Source organism: Pteropus alecto, unplaced genomic scaffold (genome assembly GCF_000325575.1).
Source record: "Pteropus alecto unplaced genomic scaffold, ASM32557v1 scaffold484, whole genome shotgun sequence".
In the NCBI taxonomy this organism is placed as follows: domain Eukaryota; kingdom Metazoa; phylum Chordata; class Mammalia; order Chiroptera; family Pteropodidae; genus Pteropus; species Pteropus alecto.
Window position 1 is genome coordinate 1,459,159 of NW_006435778.1, and position 19,247 is coordinate 1,478,405.

The 19,247-nt window shown below is 36.2% G+C and overlaps 1 protein-coding gene and 1 long non-coding RNA gene across 4 annotated transcripts in view; one reads left to right on the plus strand and one right to left on the minus strand.

The window, feature by feature from the left end:
* LOC107195626 overlaps window positions 1–7,461 on the plus strand; it is a 74,261-nt gene extending 66,800 nt beyond the window's left edge. The window contains exon 4 of the long non-coding RNA XR_001516827.2: window positions 6,171–7,461. This is a non-coding gene — a long non-coding RNA (uncharacterized LOC107195626). The remainder of the gene's footprint in view (window positions 1–6,170) is intronic.
* Window positions 1–19,247, minus strand: part of EIF2B3 (eukaryotic translation initiation factor 2B subunit gamma) — a 98,671-nt gene that overhangs the window by 44,367 nt on the left and 35,057 nt on the right. For all 3 annotated transcript variants that reach the window (XM_015588975.2, XM_006911417.3, XM_015588974.2), the window contains exon 5: window positions 12,235–12,346. In XM_015588975.2, coding sequence (XP_015444461.1) covers window positions 12,235–12,346 — 112 coding nt within the window. The remainder of the gene's footprint in view (window positions 1–12,234; window positions 12,347–19,247) is intronic.

The window sequence follows — 19,247 nt, forward strand, 5'->3', positions numbered from 1 at the left end:
TCTTACAGTACTCATGTTCTATTCTACATTGTGTATATCTATCACCTCTTTCAGGGAAGGAGGATTTGTGACTTGATCGTCACATAAGCATAGTGTCCACAGTACTGCCTTATGTGGCAGGCACTAAACAATACCTACTGAATATCCTAAAAGAGTATATATTTCAATAAGAGGTATAGACCCATCAGAAACACATATTAGGAGACTTTAGCAGGGTCCTGATGAGTCTGGGTATACTTCGGGATATTCCTGATAGGTCTAGGAGAGCTGGCAAGCTTAGGCGCACAGTAGGGAGTGAGAAGACAGGGGTAGAAATGGGACAAACTACTGAACGAGACGGTTAGCCCCACTCTGACAGTGAGGCCTCCTATAGCCAGGGTAGCAGCTATTATCCAGCTGGGTGAGGATCCCCTCCCAAAATAACTCCCACAGTAGCATTAGAGAGACATGTTGTACCCTGAGGGACTGCCTAACGTGAAATATGGCTCATGTAACCTTAAAAGGTTCTCAGTTTCTCTCAAATTAAAAAATCCTTTTCCTCCTCTAGTCCTATCTCTCTCCTATCCTTCACAGCGAAAGTTCTCAAAAGAATGCTCCAACTTGCTATCATCATTCATCATCTTCCACTCTAGCCACTTTAAAAAGGTCACTAATGACTTCCATTTTGGCAAAATACAGTGAACATTTTTAAATTATCATCTTACCTAACTGTGCGACCACATTCAACACTACTGCTACTTCCTCCTTCCGGCTTCTGCGACATTATGTTCTCTTGGTTTTCCTTTTCTCTCTCTCTGCTTTAAGTTTCCTTTGGAAGCTCATCATCTTCTAGCTGGCTCAGCCTGTTCCTAACCCTCTTTTCTTCTCATTCTATGTTCTCTAAGTGACTTCAACCATGTTCACGTCTTCAGTCACTATCTATATGTCAATGATTACAAATTTTTATCTTAAGCATAGTCCTAGCCTCCCTCTCAGCTCCAATTACATATAGGAAACTTCCTACTGACATCTTTACCTAGATGTCTTAAAAGCACCTCAAATTCAGCATATCCCACACTGAACTTTGGATCTCACCTTCACAGACAGTGTTCCCTATCTTATTATCTATCCTGTTGCTCAAACCAGAAATCTGAGTCATTCTGACACCTTTCTACATCTCATCCTAAGGTTCAATCATATACCAAGTCCTCAGATTTTACCTACTCAATCCTTCTGTAATTTATCCACTTTTCTCCATTCCCACTTTTAATACCCTAGTCCAAGTTATAATTATTTCTCACTTGGATTACTACAATACTCTCCCTTACCTGGTCTCTCTACCTCTTCTCTTACCCAACTCTAGTCCATTCTCCACATTATAATCAGAGACATCTTTTCAAAAGGCAAATCTGATCATGTCATTCACCTACTTAAAACTCTTTGGTAGTTAGGGCTGTGTTAAATAATTTTCAAAAATGGCCATGATTATTCCCCTCCCTGTACCCACATCCCTCTGTAAAGTGACTTTGCAGCTCCTCCTACCAAAAGGTAGAGCTTATTTTCCCACCTCATGAATCTGGGCTGGCCTTGACATTGCTTTAACCAAAAGAATGTGGTAGGAATGATGCTGTTTCAGCCCGTTCTCCAATATACAAGATTAAAAGGTCTCACTTGGCTCTGCCCATAAAAACTCCATGCCAAGGTATATTCAAACAGAAGGTGACACTCTGGCTCCATTAATGTCTTCTTCCAACAAACTTATTGGGCTCCTACTATATATGTTAGGTCATGCATTAAATCCTAGGGTTACAAAGACAAATAAAACACAATCGCTATCCTCGCATAACTCATAATCCAGAGCAATAAAGGGTTATAGATGTTATCTAGAAATCTCTACAGTATACAGGAGAGCACAAAGGAAGAAGGGTCAATTCTGCCTAGTGCGAAGAGAGTCCAAAAAAGTTTCACAGAGAAGTGCTATATGAGCTGAGTCTTGAAAGAAGAATAGGCATTTAGCCAGGGAGAGAAGGGTAACTTTAGTTGAAGGAGTACTAGGAATGGTGAAAATAAAAGTACAGAGGTGTAAAAAAGAATGTAGAAGTCAGAGAACTATAAGCAACTCTCCATAGCTATATGGCAGAGTATTGAGTATGGGGTTATACTGGTGAAATGGTAATATATAAGGCTGGAGGGGTAAGCATGGTTAGATGACTGAGGGCCTTAGGAATTTGTGCTTTATCCTAAAGCAATGTGTTTACAGGTGTAGGAGAAAGAAGTAGTAGCAAGCAAAGCAGAAAATTCGGGACAGTGTTGGAAAAACTGATGGAGCAAGTTTCCAGGGGAGGCAAAGGAAAATGGGGTAAAAGATATAAGTGAAGGAACTGGTCCTAAATAGGAGGATGGAATCTTCTTTCTGTAGGGCTAGAGAAAAGGAAATGAAAGTGGGTCTGGGTAAAGATAAAATCATGCGTATGGGGTAGTATGCCAGGGAAATCAATATCTGTTAGCTAGGAGTTTCTTGCAGGAGGAGGCAGGATCATTTTCTGAAACAGGAAATTGGTGATGTTTGAGAACAGCTGCTGAGAGAAATGGAAAGGTGGTCCCAGGGCAGGTGTAAAATTGCAGGGTGGTCTGAGGGATCAGCTAAGATTGGAGCCATGAACTCATAGTGATGCCAATTTACAACACTGCATAATATTTCTCCTGAAGACTTTAATAGAACAGATGTAGAAGTAGACAAAGTAGATGTCAGAGTAATGCAAAGTTGAAGGTTCTGAGGGCAGATACAGCAAAAGGAAAGTGAGTGAGGATATGGAAGGAAATGCCTGAGGTAATGTGCCATAGGGTCTAGACTGGATGAAGAAAAAATGAAGGAGAGAAAGAGGAGGGAGAAAAGGGTGGTCAGGGGCTGAAAGATATAATGAAATTGAACTCATTATATCTAGGAAACAGGATTCTAGGTAAAATGGCAGATTAAATACAGGCATTAACCCTTATTCCTTTTGAATGCTCATTAAAGTGACAGTAAAGGGTTTTGTTATTGTTTCTTAAAAGGCATAACTCTCAAGCACTAATATTAGGAAAAGAGAGGACAGTAACAAAATTTTTAAAGCTAGAAAGGATAGTGGTAACAGATTTAGTATATCTAAGAAAGCTGAAATCTAAACCAGCTATAGGGAAAGCTGAGTACTGCAGAAGCCCTTAAATGATCAGGAATCGGCTTAAGGATGGTGACATGGAAGTTCTTTCACAAAGAGCCTCTATATGTCTTTATAGAAGTGAGAGTTAAGAGTAAGAATAAAAGTCTCATTGCCTATGCTGGACAAGATACATTGGGAAAGGTTCTTGACCTCGACTTCCACACGTCTCTCTGTACTCCCTCTCAGTAAAAACTGCAAAATTAGAGAAGTACCTTATTAATGGCTGGTTTGCAGCAGTAAGGATACTAATTTGGATAAAGAGTATTTCAAGACTTTCCATATCACTGGGAAAATAAGAATGTAAACCCATTTCCCATCATCTGTGATCCCCAAAAGACAGATCTAGCTGTGATCTTCAAGGTTTAAGTCCTTATCTTGCCAAAGGTAAATGTCTAAACTTTCCAAGATTAACATGTGAACATTTTATTCCATTTTAAAGATAACTTTTAGAAGCTTGTTTTAATATTTTCATTACCCTTCCGGTAAAAAACCTTGACAAGTATTCAAAAGAAAACAACATAACACTGGAGAAAAGCTACATGATTTTCTTATTAAATACTTGGCACAAATATCTTTTACTTATGAATTATTAAAAACACATGTCTTTCAGAAATACAACAGGAATTTTAGAGCTGTGTCTGTGGAGGGGGGGTCTTTAAAGAACTAAACCAATTTTAGTTGGGAAAACTAAGGCTTAGAGAAGCAAAGTAATTTGCTCAAGGTGATATAGCTGGTTGTCTCAAGACTAAATTCTAAATTCTCTGGACTTGAATTTCCAGTACCATGCTCTTTCTACCAGCAGCATTCTTTCCTACTATGTATAATGTGTCTCCTATGCGATTCAGTAATGAATCGATTTAACATGTGGGAGAGGTGTTGTGCTTTCTCTGAATGCACTGAGGTAGTAAGAATCTGGAGTAAAGTTACCAGCACTACCTGCTGACTGCACAGCTCTGTACCAGGACTCCCACTCCAACAAGCGTCTTACACCATCTCACTTTCCAGGACCAAATATGCCTGAGGCCCAAAGAAACAGAACATTCTCTTACAATCAGGCAAACACTTCATGCTCTCTCAGAAGGAATGTACAGACAGGATGTATATTCCCTCATCACTGTCTCTTTCTCCAACAATCAGTACAAAAGTAAGAAAACTTTAAAACAAGAGTTTTCTGACTCTCCCAGATATATACACAAAGGCCTTTTCTAAGATAACTTTTGTGTTTGCCCTTTAGGAATTAGCCCCCGCCTTTGGAAATACAGTTTTTAAAAAAATATAGGAAGTATTATATTCTCATATTCAAAAGTGCTTGAAAATCTGAATCTAATTAGTTTTTCTCACCATCTCACTGAGGCCAGGAGGAGCACAATGCCCCCGAGGGTCATAGGAATGAGGGGGAAGAACATTTTACTGCTCATTTATCCAGCCAGCTGCCCTATTACAACTACGTAGACTCCAAAGATCCTGAACCACTGGGGTGTAGATTGCAAGTTAGAAGAATGGAGGAAAAAACTTGCCAACAACCAAAAATGAGTCTTAGGAAATGTTAGAAGATTTGGTCTTAATAGCCCCAGTGCTTACCCAAGGCCCCCAGCTCAATAGCTCTGAGGGGAAAATACACCTCCTTTTGCTCTGTATTTTTACCTTACCTCTGGCTATGTCCATCTTCTTTGCTCTCATCATGTCCAAACCTTGCTCTTTTGGGCAGGGTCCACTGGGACTAAGGCATTTATTAATAGTCCACTATATGGAGCCATAAGCTAACTAGCCATAAGCTAGCTAGCCATAAGCTAACCAAGGAGGTTAAAAAGAAAGCAGGAGACAATCTCCGCCCTCTAGCTGTAACTATATAAACAAACGACTAGCTTCTAAGAACTTAATGTCTAAGCCTGCCCACGCTAATATAGAGCAAAGCATGAACATTAGTACTTGATGGATGTATAAATGAGTAAGGTCCCTTGTTTCACATAATAATAGATAATCACAATTAGTTCTTCTTTCTGCATATCAAAGGACACGATCCCTTTACCCTTTGAAGTCTTGTGTGTGAATCTAGCAATACAACACTGCAATACTTTTCAAGTCTTATATTTTAAATCTATCTTGCATACTGCTATCAGATTATCTTTCCAGAATTCTGAACATGAGCCATCACTTCCCTCTTTAAAAATTCCCCAGTATTCAAGGCCCTCTTTTTTTGTACTGACTTAATTTTCCAGTCTTTTCCCCTAGTTCTCCCCAAGAGGGAACTTCTATTTGGGCCAAACTGTTCTGCAACAAGTCTCAAACACTCTGTCTCCCCACTTTTGCTTGCAGCATTCTCCCCATACAGGACTCAGCTTCCCACGTCTTTCCATGTGAATCCAAATCCATCCTTCAAGTCCAAATTATTCTATTACATTTCCTGAGCACCTCAGCCCCTGGGGATTGATACCTCCTCTGAATTCTTAGAACACTGTTGGCCATAATTGTATCTGATATTGTTTGCTATTGTTTGTTAATCTTTTATATGCATACGCTTGTCTTCCACCAAGGCTAATAAACTCGTTGAGATAGTCTCCTGCCTTAATAATCTCCTTAAATACCTAAACAGTGGTTTGACCAAAGCAGGAAACTTGATAAACATTTGCCAGTTGAACAATGTGCTCCTGAAAAGTACAAAGCATGAACTTAACGCAAAAGGTCCAGTCCTGTCCCTAATTAGATAAATTAATATGGAACAAACCCTTCTTCTTCTGCCTTGCAGTATCATTATCTGAAATATAGGAGACTGGACTTAATGATCTTCTAGCTGTGACAGTCTATGATTCTAAAATATCTACAAATAAGATCATATTTTCAATACATTGAGATATTATTTAATTCCATCTATTGGTGAGCTTTTCTAAAATACAAAGAAACCTCTTTTAGTTCTTAAAATTTGATTTTTGATAAAAGGATTTAGAAAAAAATTTAAAAATTCATAACAAACCCTTACTTTTTTCTTCACAGAAAGAATTCCAGATCCAGCCATATCCTGACTGCTATAAGAAACAACCAGATCCAGCTATATCCTGACTGCTATAAGAAACAACCTGTGTTAACAAGGTCCCATAGTAGCTACGTTTTATGGAGAGGGTTAAAAAAAAAAAAAAAAGAAGAATTTCGGTGGGCTGGCAAACTACAGCCTACCAGTTGGATGGCCCTGTGGCCTGTTTTTGTAAAGTTTTATTGGAACACAGCCACACTCACTTATTACACATCTATGGATGTTTTTGTGTTATAACAGCAGAGTTGAATAAATGCAACAGAGAACATATGGTCTGTAAAGTCTAAAATATTTACTATTAATCCTTTACAGAAAAACTGCGCATCCTTGTTCTATACCCCAACATTCATCATAAAGTGCCAAAGCCCTAGATTTCAGACCCTCAATCATAGCTGGTCACTAGGTGATTTCCCATTTGTTCAACAAATATTTACTGAGATTTCTTATTTCTAACTAAATCTTCATTCAATTTTCTCATCTGTAACATGGTATATAATAGTATCTACTTCACAGAGTTTTTGTAAGGATTATACAAAGTCTTTAACACAATGCCTGACACAAAATTTGAAAAATGATAGTTGCTAGCAGCAGCAGCAGCAGCAGCACCACCACCACCACCGTCATCATCATCCTTTCCTGATGTCCTAGGAAGAGAAGGCTCTCTCTGATGACCACCTAAGTGAAAGGAGAGAACTCTAGCATCCCTGAGGCTTGACTTCACACTTAGGAAAAAAGCTTTATTTTGACTGCACTCAGACTGCAACCATAAGTACATAGGGAATAGTCTTTTGATATGAATGGCAGTTTACTCCACAGTCCTCTGACACCAGAGATATCAAGAACTCAATACCCTTCCCAGAGTTCATGAGGAAGACAAATATGACTGAATTTATAAATACTTCTCTTTAGAACTTCAAGCTTGCTTGCAGCCCCAAACTCAAGCAACAACATTAAAAGACAATGTGAAATTAAATGATTCCACGGACAAATCACTACCCCCATATCAACTATTTGCCCAAATTTGGTAACAAATAGTTTTTAAAAAGCCTAACAGCCTGACATGTTTATGTATTTTTTTTTTTCTAATTAAATCCAACAAGTAAATGATGGGTGTCTATTTTTCTCTTTTATAGTGTTGGTCATGTCTCTTTAACTTGTAGAGGAGGCATCTAAGGAAATAAGTATGCTTTACGCTCTTTTGGGGGCCTTTCAAAATTCTGGTGAAAAAAAGATGATTTAAAATCAAGTGTCAAAAACAACTGATAAGTAATGGATCACTAGGTATATACAATAGAATACTATTCAACAATAAAAAGGAACTAAACATTGACATAACATAGAACAACATAGATGAACCTTTGAAACATTATGCTAAGTGAAAGAAGCCAGTCACCAAAGTCATATAGTGTATGATTACATTTATATGAAATATCCAGAGTAGGCAAATATATAGACATAAAGTAGACTAGAGATTGCCTAAGGTGAGCAGCAAGGATTGAGGAGAAATAGGGAGTGACTTTCACGTAATCCTGTTTTTAGCCTCACTTCTAGATACTGCCTTGCAGTATCATTATCTGAAATATAGGAGACTGGACTTAATGATCTTCTAGCTGTGACAGTCTATGATTCTAAAATACTTGGTGCTGTTGAATCTTGACTTTAAAAGAGTTTTGTAGTGTGAACTGGTTTGCATCTCAGCTTTCCCCACTGCGGGCTTAGCACTTGGTTCTCTCAGGTATGTTAAACTGTCCTGCTTTCCTGATTCCAAACTTTAGTTGTTGCTGTTTTCCCCTTTTCATCTTCTTTAGCTTTCTGAATTTACATCTTTCTAAAACCCTTTTACTATTGTTTTAGTGGGGTTTTAGAAGTCATCATATTTCCTTAGTCCTTCTACCTTTATATTGAAATCCTTAAATGAAATTTCTTTACCAAGAAGTCTGTATATCTTTGAACGCATCTTTTGGTTACGTGGTCAGTTCTTTATTTGAGAGACGTTAATTATATTGAATCATCTTTGCCTTTTATTTCTACTAGAGTCCCTGTAATTTTAAATAATTTCTTTTTCATCTAAATCACTATCTCAAACCTTTCCTTTATGTCAATAATTTGATTTTCAGTGGTGTCCATTCTGTTCTTTGCTATTTATTAATTCTGTAATTAAGTTATTTGGTCCTCAATTTATTTTCTTAGTTTTATAATATCTTCTTTAATTTCATTTTGTATTATCACCTCATCATTGAACTTTTATTTATTAAAGTCACATTTTAATGAGTTGTTTTATAGTTAAAGAGTTGTGTAGCTGTAAATAAATTATTTCTATTCATTATGTTTTTTTTTCAGGTAGATTATCGTTTGCATGTCATTTTTCTTGCTTTCATTTTGTTTGCTGTATGTTTGCACAGCTGACAGGCTGATTCTTTCGGTCTTGTTCGTGCTTGTTTTATTTGTTTTGATATAATACAGATAAGTTCTTGTTTCTCATCCTCCGTATCTGAGACCAACTATCACGTGAATGCCGTTATTTTGTATTCTATGTACTTTTCTATGGCTTCAGGGAATGATGTAAGTGGATGGAATGGAAGGGATATAGTGAACACAATTAAGGTACTGTAAGGTCTTTGTTAGAATATTTCACTTTCTGGAGATTCAGTTATATGTTGTTTCGTTCCACATAATTTAGGTGTATATTCCATTCTTATGGAGGAGTAAGTCTCCAGCTTTGTATTATTTCACTTATTCACTGTTAAGACTTAGATCTTTTGTTTCTGTTAAAAAGTCAGACTCTGCTGGGAAAATTGGACAGATACATGCAAAAAAAGAAACTGGATCACCTTTGTACATCGTTTACAAGAATAGACTCAAAATGGATTAAAGACTTAAATGTAAGACTCAAAACCATAAATTTCTAGAAGAAAACATAGGCATAATCTCTCTGATATCGCTACTAGTAATTTATTTTCAGACATATCTCCTCGAACAAGGGAAACAAACAAATAAAAGATAAACAAATGGGACTATATCAACTAAAAAGTTTTCAGCAAAGGAAACCAACAAAATGAAATGATAACTGACTGAATGGGAGAAGATATTTGCTTATGATACATCTGATAAGAGGTTAACATCCAAAAATATATAAAAAACTCATACAACAACAAAAAAACAAATAATCCAATTAAAAAATGGGCAGAAGACCTGAACAGATATTTCTCCAAAGAGGCAATATAGATGGCCAATAGACATATGAAAAGATGCTCAAGGCCACTAATCATCAAAGAAATGCAAATTAAAACCACAATAAGGTATCACCTCACACCTGTCAGAATGGCTATCATCAATAAATCAAAGAATGACAAATCTTGGTGAAACTGTGGAGAAAAGGGAACCCTCATACACTGTTGGTGGGATTGCAAATTGGTACAGTCACTATGAAAAACAGTCTGAAGGCTTCTCAAAAATTTAAAAATAGATAGTGGTTACCAGGGAGAAGAGAAGAGGGGGGAAGGAGAAAAAAAGTAAAAAAATAAAATCTTAAAAAAAAAAAAAGAATATATTTTTTGACCCAGCAATTGTACTTCTAGGTATTTATCCAAAGAAAAGCAAAACAATAATTCATAAAAATCTATGTGCCCCTATGTTCACTGCAGCTCTATTCAGAATAGCCAAGATATAGAAGCAACCTAAATGCCCATCAACGGACAATTGGATAAAGAAGTTATGTTTCATATATACAATGGAATATTACTCAGGCATTAAAAAAAAAAAGAAATCCTATCATTTGCAATGACATGGATGGACCTAGAGGTTATTATGCTGAGTGAAATAAGTCAGACAGAGAAAGATAAATACCATATGATATGATTTCACTTACATGTGGAATCTACGGAACAAAAAGAACAAACTAATCAAAATAGACTCACAAATACAGAGGACAATCTGGTGACGGCCAGAGGGGAGGGGGCTTGGGGAGCTAGGAGAATGGGGTGAAGGATTAAAGATGTACAAATTAGTAGTTGATAAGATGGTCATGAGGATGGGGAGCATGGCATAGGGAATGCAGTTAGTGTTAATGTAATGGCTAGGTGGAGAGCCAGAGGAGAGAAAGAGTAATTAGGAGGTTCGTTTTATAAACTATATAAATGTCTAAACAATGTACTATATACTTGAAACTAAAAAAAAAGAAAAAGAAAAAGAAAAAAAAAGTTAATCTCATTTATTTTCCCTGCTTTATCAATTACTCCCCAGCAGTTGCTCCCATTGATTCTCAGTCAGAAGATAAAGATACAGATATGTACTCAGTTTGCTTCTTTACAGATCTGGAGATATTAGTGTGAATTTGCAGGATTTCATTAATACATCAGTATGGCTTCTGGGGAGTAGTGATAAGACAGAGTTGGGAGCCTATCTTTATTCCTGTCTGTTCCTTACAGGAATCTTATTTCTTTCCTTGGCCATCAATTTTTAAGCTTTATTATATTTAATTATCCTACTTTGATGCTGTTGACATTTCTGCCAGCTTTTAAAATTATTTTTCACATTTAATTAGGAACTAGTAATAGAAAGTCTATGATGCCATTTTAATAGCCACTTTAATCTGCTAGTGATATGCATGTGTTTTTCAAGAGTTGTTTGTTTAGCAATAATAACGTCTACTAATTTTTGGTCACTTAAACCTATTTTTACAGGTGAAACAATCAAGGCTCTAATATAGAACTCTAATCCATAGTGGGTAATTGGGCCAGCTGAAGCTAGAGTTTAACTTCATTTTCATTAAAACATATACTGTGAAAAATATACAACAGGTACGAACCTGTTGTACTGGATGGCAAAAACAATGAGTAAGGTATTTTTCTTTCTCAGTTTACTCCTTTCACATTCATTTCATCTAGGCTTCAAACATTTATTCCTATCTACATGCATCGGGCAGCAAAACTCTTGAGTGTGGTGGCTTCTGATGAAAAGGTCTATGCTGGGCAAGCACTCAATATATGCTAATTGAAGAAAATGTGACTGGATTGCCTATGTGTAGCCATTAAGATGGCTGCTTTCAAAAAACAGAAAATAACAAGTGTTGGTGAGAATGTGGAGAAATTGGAGCCCTGTGTACTGTTGGTGGGAATGTAAAATGGTACAACTACTAAGGAAAACAGTATAGAGGTTCCTCAAAAACTTACAAATAGAACTGTCACATGATCCAGCAATCCTACTTCTGGGTATATAACCAGAAGAATTAAAAGCAGGATCTCAAAAGGATATTCATATACCATGTTCACTGCAGCATTATTTACAATACCAAGAGGAAGAAGCAACTCAAATATCCATCAACCGATGAATAGAGAAAGAAAATGTGGTAATGTACATACAATGGAATATTATGTAGCTGTAAAAGGGAAGGAAATACTGACACATGCTACAACATGGATGAACCTTGAGCACATTATACTAAGTGAAATAAGCCAGTGACAAAAAGACAAATAGTATATGATTCCACTTACATGAGGTATCTAAAGTGGTCAAATTCATAGAAATATAGAGTAGAATGGTAGTTACCAGGGGCTAGGGAGAGGAAGGAGAGTTGTTGTTTAATGCATACAGAATTTCAAATTTGTAAGATGAAAAAGTTCTGGAGATCTGTTTCATAATAGCATGAATATACTGAACACTACAGAACTGTACACTCAAAAATGATTAAGATGGTGAATTTTATGTTGTATGCTCACCACAATTAAAAAAAAGGAAAGTTCTATAACATTGTCAGAAAGACAGTCCTGTTCCCTGTTCTTCCCACAGCTGCTTTGCACCACTCCTATGCAAGATTTGACTCTACCTTGGCAAGAAAAGACACAGGGAAAAGCTAAGCTTGTGTGGTAAAGAAAAGCCCTCATCCTATCTCATGGGAAAACATTCACATACTTTTCTCAATTTCACACAGTATAATCCAGTTTTCATCCCCTCTTTCCCATCCACTGGGTGGTTTTATTTTGTTTTAAGACAAGAAGAATTGCCAAAAAGAAAAACCCTAGGGCTTACTTCTGCAGGATGGATCCCTTAATGACCAGCTCTTCATCCAAGTCCGCTTCATTAGCCATGAAGAGCAGCCTCTTTCCTGTGCTGTCCACTCCAATGAAGTCACGCTGCTCCACTGAATCATACAAAAGAAGGAAAATCAAACAGAGACATTTGCCCTGCCTGTATGCCTAAGTCTGGGGGGCAGGGAACCTGCTCACATTTCTCTTGGAACCAAATACCGGATTGAGTGTTATGTAGCACATATTCACCACAATGTTCAAAACAAAGGCAGTCAGAAAATTTTTTTAAGCCTTTAAAGGCTATTATTAGGTTATCTGATGAAGTCTGCATAAAGTCTATAGATTAAAGTATTGTGTCAATGTAATTTACTGTTTTAAGAGACCGTCCTTTTGGGTGGGGGTAGGGAGGAGGATATACATTGATGCCTTTAACTTATTCTCAAATAGCTCAGAAAAATAATAACATGTGGAGAATTGGGCCAAAAGATATATAATTTATTTATAGTATTCTTATAACCATTCTGTAAATGTTAAATTATTTCAAAAATGAAAACATAAGGATGTGATGGATGCGTTAGTTTCATTGTTGTAATCACTTCACAGTGTCCACATATATCAAAATATCACCTTGTATATCTTAAATATATAACATATATAATTTTCATTTGTAAAAAATAAATAAAAAGTTAAAAAAAGAAGGTAGTCAAGGTATTGCTTAACCAACTAGAAGGATGAACCACAAGCCCCTGCATGGCACAGAAAGAAAGTACGGGGAATTCTTTCTCTGCAAATAATAACCTAGGTCTGCTTACTGTGAAAATGGGAATAATATATTGAAGGACATCCACATTTAACCATTACCTATATGTCTACTATGCACCAGATTTTATGCTGTGTCTGGGAGCATTCAAAGAAAAAAGGTATGTATTTACTAAACGTACAAAGTTCTCAGGGAGACAGTGATTTTACATGCTGTCCTATTATTGCTTTTTTCTGTGTTATATTTCTTCCCCCAAACCAGATTATAAGCTCTTTAAAGACAGGCTTATGATTCCTTTATATTTCCCATAAAATCTAGTAGTGTTGGAAATAATAAAATCTGCTACTAAGATCTGTACAGTATCTATCTATAGTGTACAAAAGCATTTTCACAGAGAGGCAGCATAATGAAATTAGTAAGAGAGAGCCTCTGAAACCAGACCACCTGGGTATGAATACCACTTACTAGTGGTACATCTTTGAACAAGATACTAAACTTCTCAGTTCCTCAGTTTCATCTGTAAAATGGGGATAATTACAGTGCTGTCCTCACAGGCTTGTTATAAGGATTAAATAAGTTAACACATGCTCTAATTTGATCCTCATGCCAATCAAATAAAGCAATGATTTAATAACTTTTGAGGAGAAACTGTAAGTTAAACTTGAGGAAAAATGCTATCTCTAAAGATGAATTTATCTGCCTTCTATAGGTAATGGCTACTATATAATTGAACAGGTTTCCCCACTGGCTGTAGCTGCCTGTACACCTAGAACCAAATGTATTACCCATGTGTATAATCTGTTTAGCTCAGGTGCTTAAAATATTCATTCCTTTGGATGGTTTCTGTTCATCTTATCATATGTAATATTTGAATCTGAATAGGGAGAAGCTATTCGAAAAAGTTATATATTATTTTTTTCAATATTTAAGATTAGTGAATTACAAAGAAGGAAGGGTAATTAATGTTGATTTGAAGGTAACTTTTATAGAGAATTTCAATCAAAGCTAAAAATTGAGAAGAATTTCAAATGCTGCATAGCAGCTTTGACATATATCAATTCATTCATTCATCCATTACATGGAAACTTGAGAATATAACAGTCTGCGAAGGTCTGATTATGAGCCAATATTTCAAAAAGAAACATAAAGATGTTATTTTTGGTCATAATTTGCAGTGCTTACCCTATCCAAGTCCTTAGGTCTGCAAAAACTTTGAATTACTAAATGTCCTGGGAGCAATAATTCCCAACAAGTCAATTTTTCAACTACAGTGCACTACAGTCACATTCACTACAGTCACATTCGCCTCACTCTCAGGCCCCCCTCCTTGTATTTGCTTCTTTGTAGCTACCATAGTAACTGGGACCTCAGAATATGATATAAATTATAGGAACTTAGAAAGTTTTTGCTTTGCTTTAACAAAGTGAATTCCACTTTGGGAACAGAGGAAGTGACATTAGAATGTTCATCCTAAGAAGAAAGACCACACAAATTATGTTAAGAAAGCAGTTAAAACTATGAAGTTCCATTTTTAAAAATTGTCATATTCAACTATTCATATTTTTTCTAGTTGTTTCTTACTTCTTTGACCCTTCTGTCTCCTCTATAGTCATTTACTCATTCATTCATTCAACTAATAAATACATTTGTGCACCTCCCCTTGTGACAGGCACGTATGGGGAATTCCAACTAATTTTATGAGACCCTGATGCCAAAACTAGACAAAGACATGAGAAAGGAAAATTACAGACATACTCACTTACAAATACAAAGATTCTAAACAAAATATTAGGAAATCCAAACTAATAGTGTATATAGTATATTAAAAGGGTTACACATTTGTTGCAGCTATTCCCTTCAAGTAAGTTCTAGACTATAAAATGGTATAGACACTATGGAAAACAGGTCCTTAAAAAATTAAAAATAGAATTAACATATGATCCAGCAATTCTACTTTTGGGTATATACCCAAAAGAATTGAAAGCAGAGTCTTGAAGAGATATTTGTACATCCTTGTTCATAGCAGCATTATCCACAATAGCTAAAATGTGGAAGCAATCCACCTACCCATTGATAGATTAATGGATAAGCAAAATGTAGCATATACATACAAGAGAATACTATCTAACCTTAAAAAAGGAAATTTTGCAATATGCTACAACACGGATGAACTTCTGAGGGTATTATACTAAGTGAAATAAGCCAGTGACAAAAAGATGAATACTGTATAATTCCACTTATAGATGGTACTTAAAGTAGTCTAAACCATAGAAATACAAAGTAGAATGGTGGTTGCCAGGGGCTGGGGGAGGGGAGAATGAAAAGTTATTGTTTAATAAATACAGAGTTTCAGTTTTATGAGATGAAAAGAATTATGGATATGGATAGTGGTGATGGTTATACAACATTATAAATGCATTCAACATGACTGAATGATATACTTAAACAAGATGATAAATTTTAAGTTATGTGTATTTCACCATAATAAAAATTTTCGAAGAAAAAAAGTGCTCACAGAAAAAAAAAGAGGTTAGGTTTATTTCCCTATCCTTTACATCTAGACTGGTTTAGGGACTAGCTTTGAATAACACAGTACAGAGGAAGTGACACAGTGCAAGTTCTGAGTTTAGGCTTCAAGAGACCTTGTAGCTTCTCTCACTCTCAGAACCTGCTGCTGCCTCCATGTGAACAAGCCTGGGCTAGCTTCCTGTATGGTAAGAGACTAGATGGAAAGCTGAGGCCCTAGATATATTAGTGAGACCAGCTGTGGTAGGCAGGCTCTAAGAATGACGACTGCCTCCTAGTATTCACACCCTTCTGTATTCTCTCCCCTTGGGTGTGGGCTGGCCTTAGAGACTTCTAACCAACAGAATGTGGCAAAAGTGATGAATGTTACTTTTGAGATTAGGTTACATAAGTTTGTTAACTTCCTTCTTGCTAGAAGGTTATCTCCCTTGCTGGCTTTGATGCAGCAAGTTTTTATGTTGGAGAGGCCCAAGTGATTAAAAAAAAATAGGGCAGCCTCTAGCAAACAGCCAGCTCAAAACTGAGATTCTTCAACAGTCCAACAGTCCTTACGGAACTGAAATTCTGCCAACAAAGTGTGATTAGAAGAAATCCTTTCCTAGTTGAGCCTTCAGATGAGACTTAAGCCCTGGATGATACCTTGATTTCAGCCTTGTGAAAGACTCTTAGATAATTATATCACTCTTTGAACTATGGGCCTATAAAACCTTGATAGAAATAAAAAACTAAATTCAAAAAAGAAAGCCCAGGCTGTGAAGTCAGAAGGTATGGCTTCAAGTTCTGTTTCTACCACTAACCACTGATATGATCTTAAGCAACTATCCACAAAATGTTATTAGATTGTAAATGGATATAAAAACTTGGTAAATTACAAAACTATCTAGCTCAATTCATTGGATATTAGCTTGAGAGCAAATCTTGATTATCTTTGTTTCCCATATAGGGCTTAGCATGTTATATATAATACACCCTAAAATTCAATGACTACATCAAAATGTAATGCATTTGTAAGCCAGAGATCTGATTTTATATCCATTATCTTGTCTGTACGTAATACTGTATTTTAAAATATATCTCCCTGTGGGACATTAAATTGCTCCCTATATGTTGTACATGCTCCTATTATTGTACTTATCACATTGTGATGTATGAATTCTAGCATATTTGAACTTCCTGCTGTATAACTTCCTGTTTCCTCAATCACAAGAATTTCAGTTTTGGGTATGCATGGATTCCATACATACATGCAGGGGGAAAAAGTGGAGGGGAGGGGAATTTAGAAGAGAAAATAGATCAAGCAGAAGCTCAAGCAGGAGAAGTTTTGTTTTTGTTTTTGTTCTGTTTTTGAAGTATAGCTTGGGGAAAAACAAAGGAAGCAAAAGAAATATAGGGTCAGAACTGCCTACCAACATTTGTTAGTGGAGAGGGAACTAGGCTGATTGAGAAGTGAGAGCCAAGTGACAACTTTGACTCTATGATTCTGAAGCACACTGATATATACTGATTCTAGTCTGGATTAAGGCTATATAACTTTAAGAACTGGGGAGAAATTTGAGAAATACTATTACAGTGAACTGGATGGGTTAAAGAGAAGTTTCATAGAATGTTTTCCATTTCAAATATTCCACAAAACACAGCGGAATTGCAGAGATAACAGTCGATAATTTGTCATAAAATCATAATAGCATTAAACATTTGCAGAGGAATATAGAAAAGCCCCTTAATAAACATGTTATCTGTAATAAAGCAAAATAAATATACTATGTTCTCACTGAAATTAAGAAAAAAAAATCTTGAAGTTTTTAACAAGCGAGGGATGGTAAATGGAAATTAACGATCTTTGTACATTATTGCAAGTGTTTATATCTTATTTAAGATATATATATATATAATATCAATGATATTTTTATATAATGCCTTATCTTTACTGTTTGATTTTTATGAATGCAAAAATTATATACATGAGGCTTTCATAAGTTCTCTCAAGATCACAGCTTCTAATCAGATTTTCCCTAACAGGTTTTAAGTTTCTCAAAATGCCTTATCAGTAAGGAGAGAATAATAAATACTTGTCTATCTTCCCTTTAGGGTAGGGATATTGTGTGCGTTTCTCCCTCCCCACCCCGCCGCCCATTTATATGGGCCTTGGTACCTATTTCTGTGTTTGGCATAACACATGCCCCATAACTGCGTTAAACTGATCTCTTGACCCATTCAATCAATAAGTAATATCAAGCAGTGGTGGAACACTGACTGAATACTGACAAGTGGCAGATTTTATATTTCAGTAATGGTACCCAATGCTGCAAAAATCAGTAAATAGTATCTGCCAAAGTTTATATACTCCATTTCCCTGCACAGCTTAGCTGGGTTTCTGGGTCCCTATCGCACCTCTAAGTCATCCATTTTTTTTGGAGAAGTTGATACCTAAAAAAGGCTAGACACAGGGCCTGTCTGAATTATCAGAAAAAGTTGCATGTGGTCCTTCCAAAGAGGCTTGTCTAGAAATTTAGGGTGCCACTATTAGTTTCCTTTTAGACTTACAAGCTATTATGCAAACAAAAACATTTGATATTTTGTGGTCTTTAAACAATTTCCATTTTACATAAATTTCCTTTAAATAAGTAATGTAGAATGCTTGCAAAGTTATTAAATGTGATTTTTTTAGGCTATAGGACCAAATTACTTCTCATAGGAGTATTACTAAAAATGTATATGAAAGTGATGATGATGATAGTTAACAGCACTTACAAATTATTAAGCTACTACTATGTTTCAAGGAGTAGATCAAATGCTTTACAAACATCTTATTTCTCACAAAAGAAAAACCCTGAAAAGATTCAGTCACATTTATAGCTAAAGAAAATGAAGTTCAGGATGGTTAGATAAATTGCCCAATATCAGACAGCTTTTGGGCACTGAAAACTACAGTCTGAACTCTAGAGCTTATGCTCCTTACAGCCATGCTACAGCAACAGGTGTTTACTGAAAAATCTTGAAAACATTTCTAAACATAAATTAAAAAATAATGCAGTGGCAGTCTGAAAAATCATTATAAACTCAGGCTCTTATAATACCCACTCATGAATCAGCTCAGACTCACAGTTACAGGATTTAAACTGTTAGAGCTTTGAATCTACTGTCTCTTACCTGCGAGGCAATAAGAGCTGCAGGTCTCCTAACCATTCAATAATATCTAAACCATTCAATAATATCTACTGCCTGCTCACCGTGGGCTATAACTGGGGCAGGTGCTGGGGATAAAATGAACAAAACATATAATGATGATCCCAGCTCTCAGGGAACTTATAGTCCAATAGAGGAGGGAGTAAATAAGAGAGCGGGGCCACCATATGTGGGCAAACAAAAGGATATAATTTCATATTAGAGGGTCAAGGAAGGCCTCTCTCAGAAAATAACTTGAAAGCTAAGCTGAATTTAGAGTGCGTGTGTTGTGGCAAGAGAGGAGATAGAAAGCATTCCAGGCAGAGAACATGTGTAAAGGCCTGCAGAAGGGAGAAAAAAAGTCCAAAAAATCCAAATATGAATTTCATCCAGCCCTCCTCGGTATCTACATCTCCCATAAATCTGCTGAGAAAGAAGTGGCAAGGGGGAGAAAAATGGCTCCTGAAACATCTGGCCATAGCCATTCTCCTATAAGTCAGTAAGAACACCATTTGGGAAACTTGAAGGAAGGGGGATCCAGACTATTAAACAGTGTCTAGGGA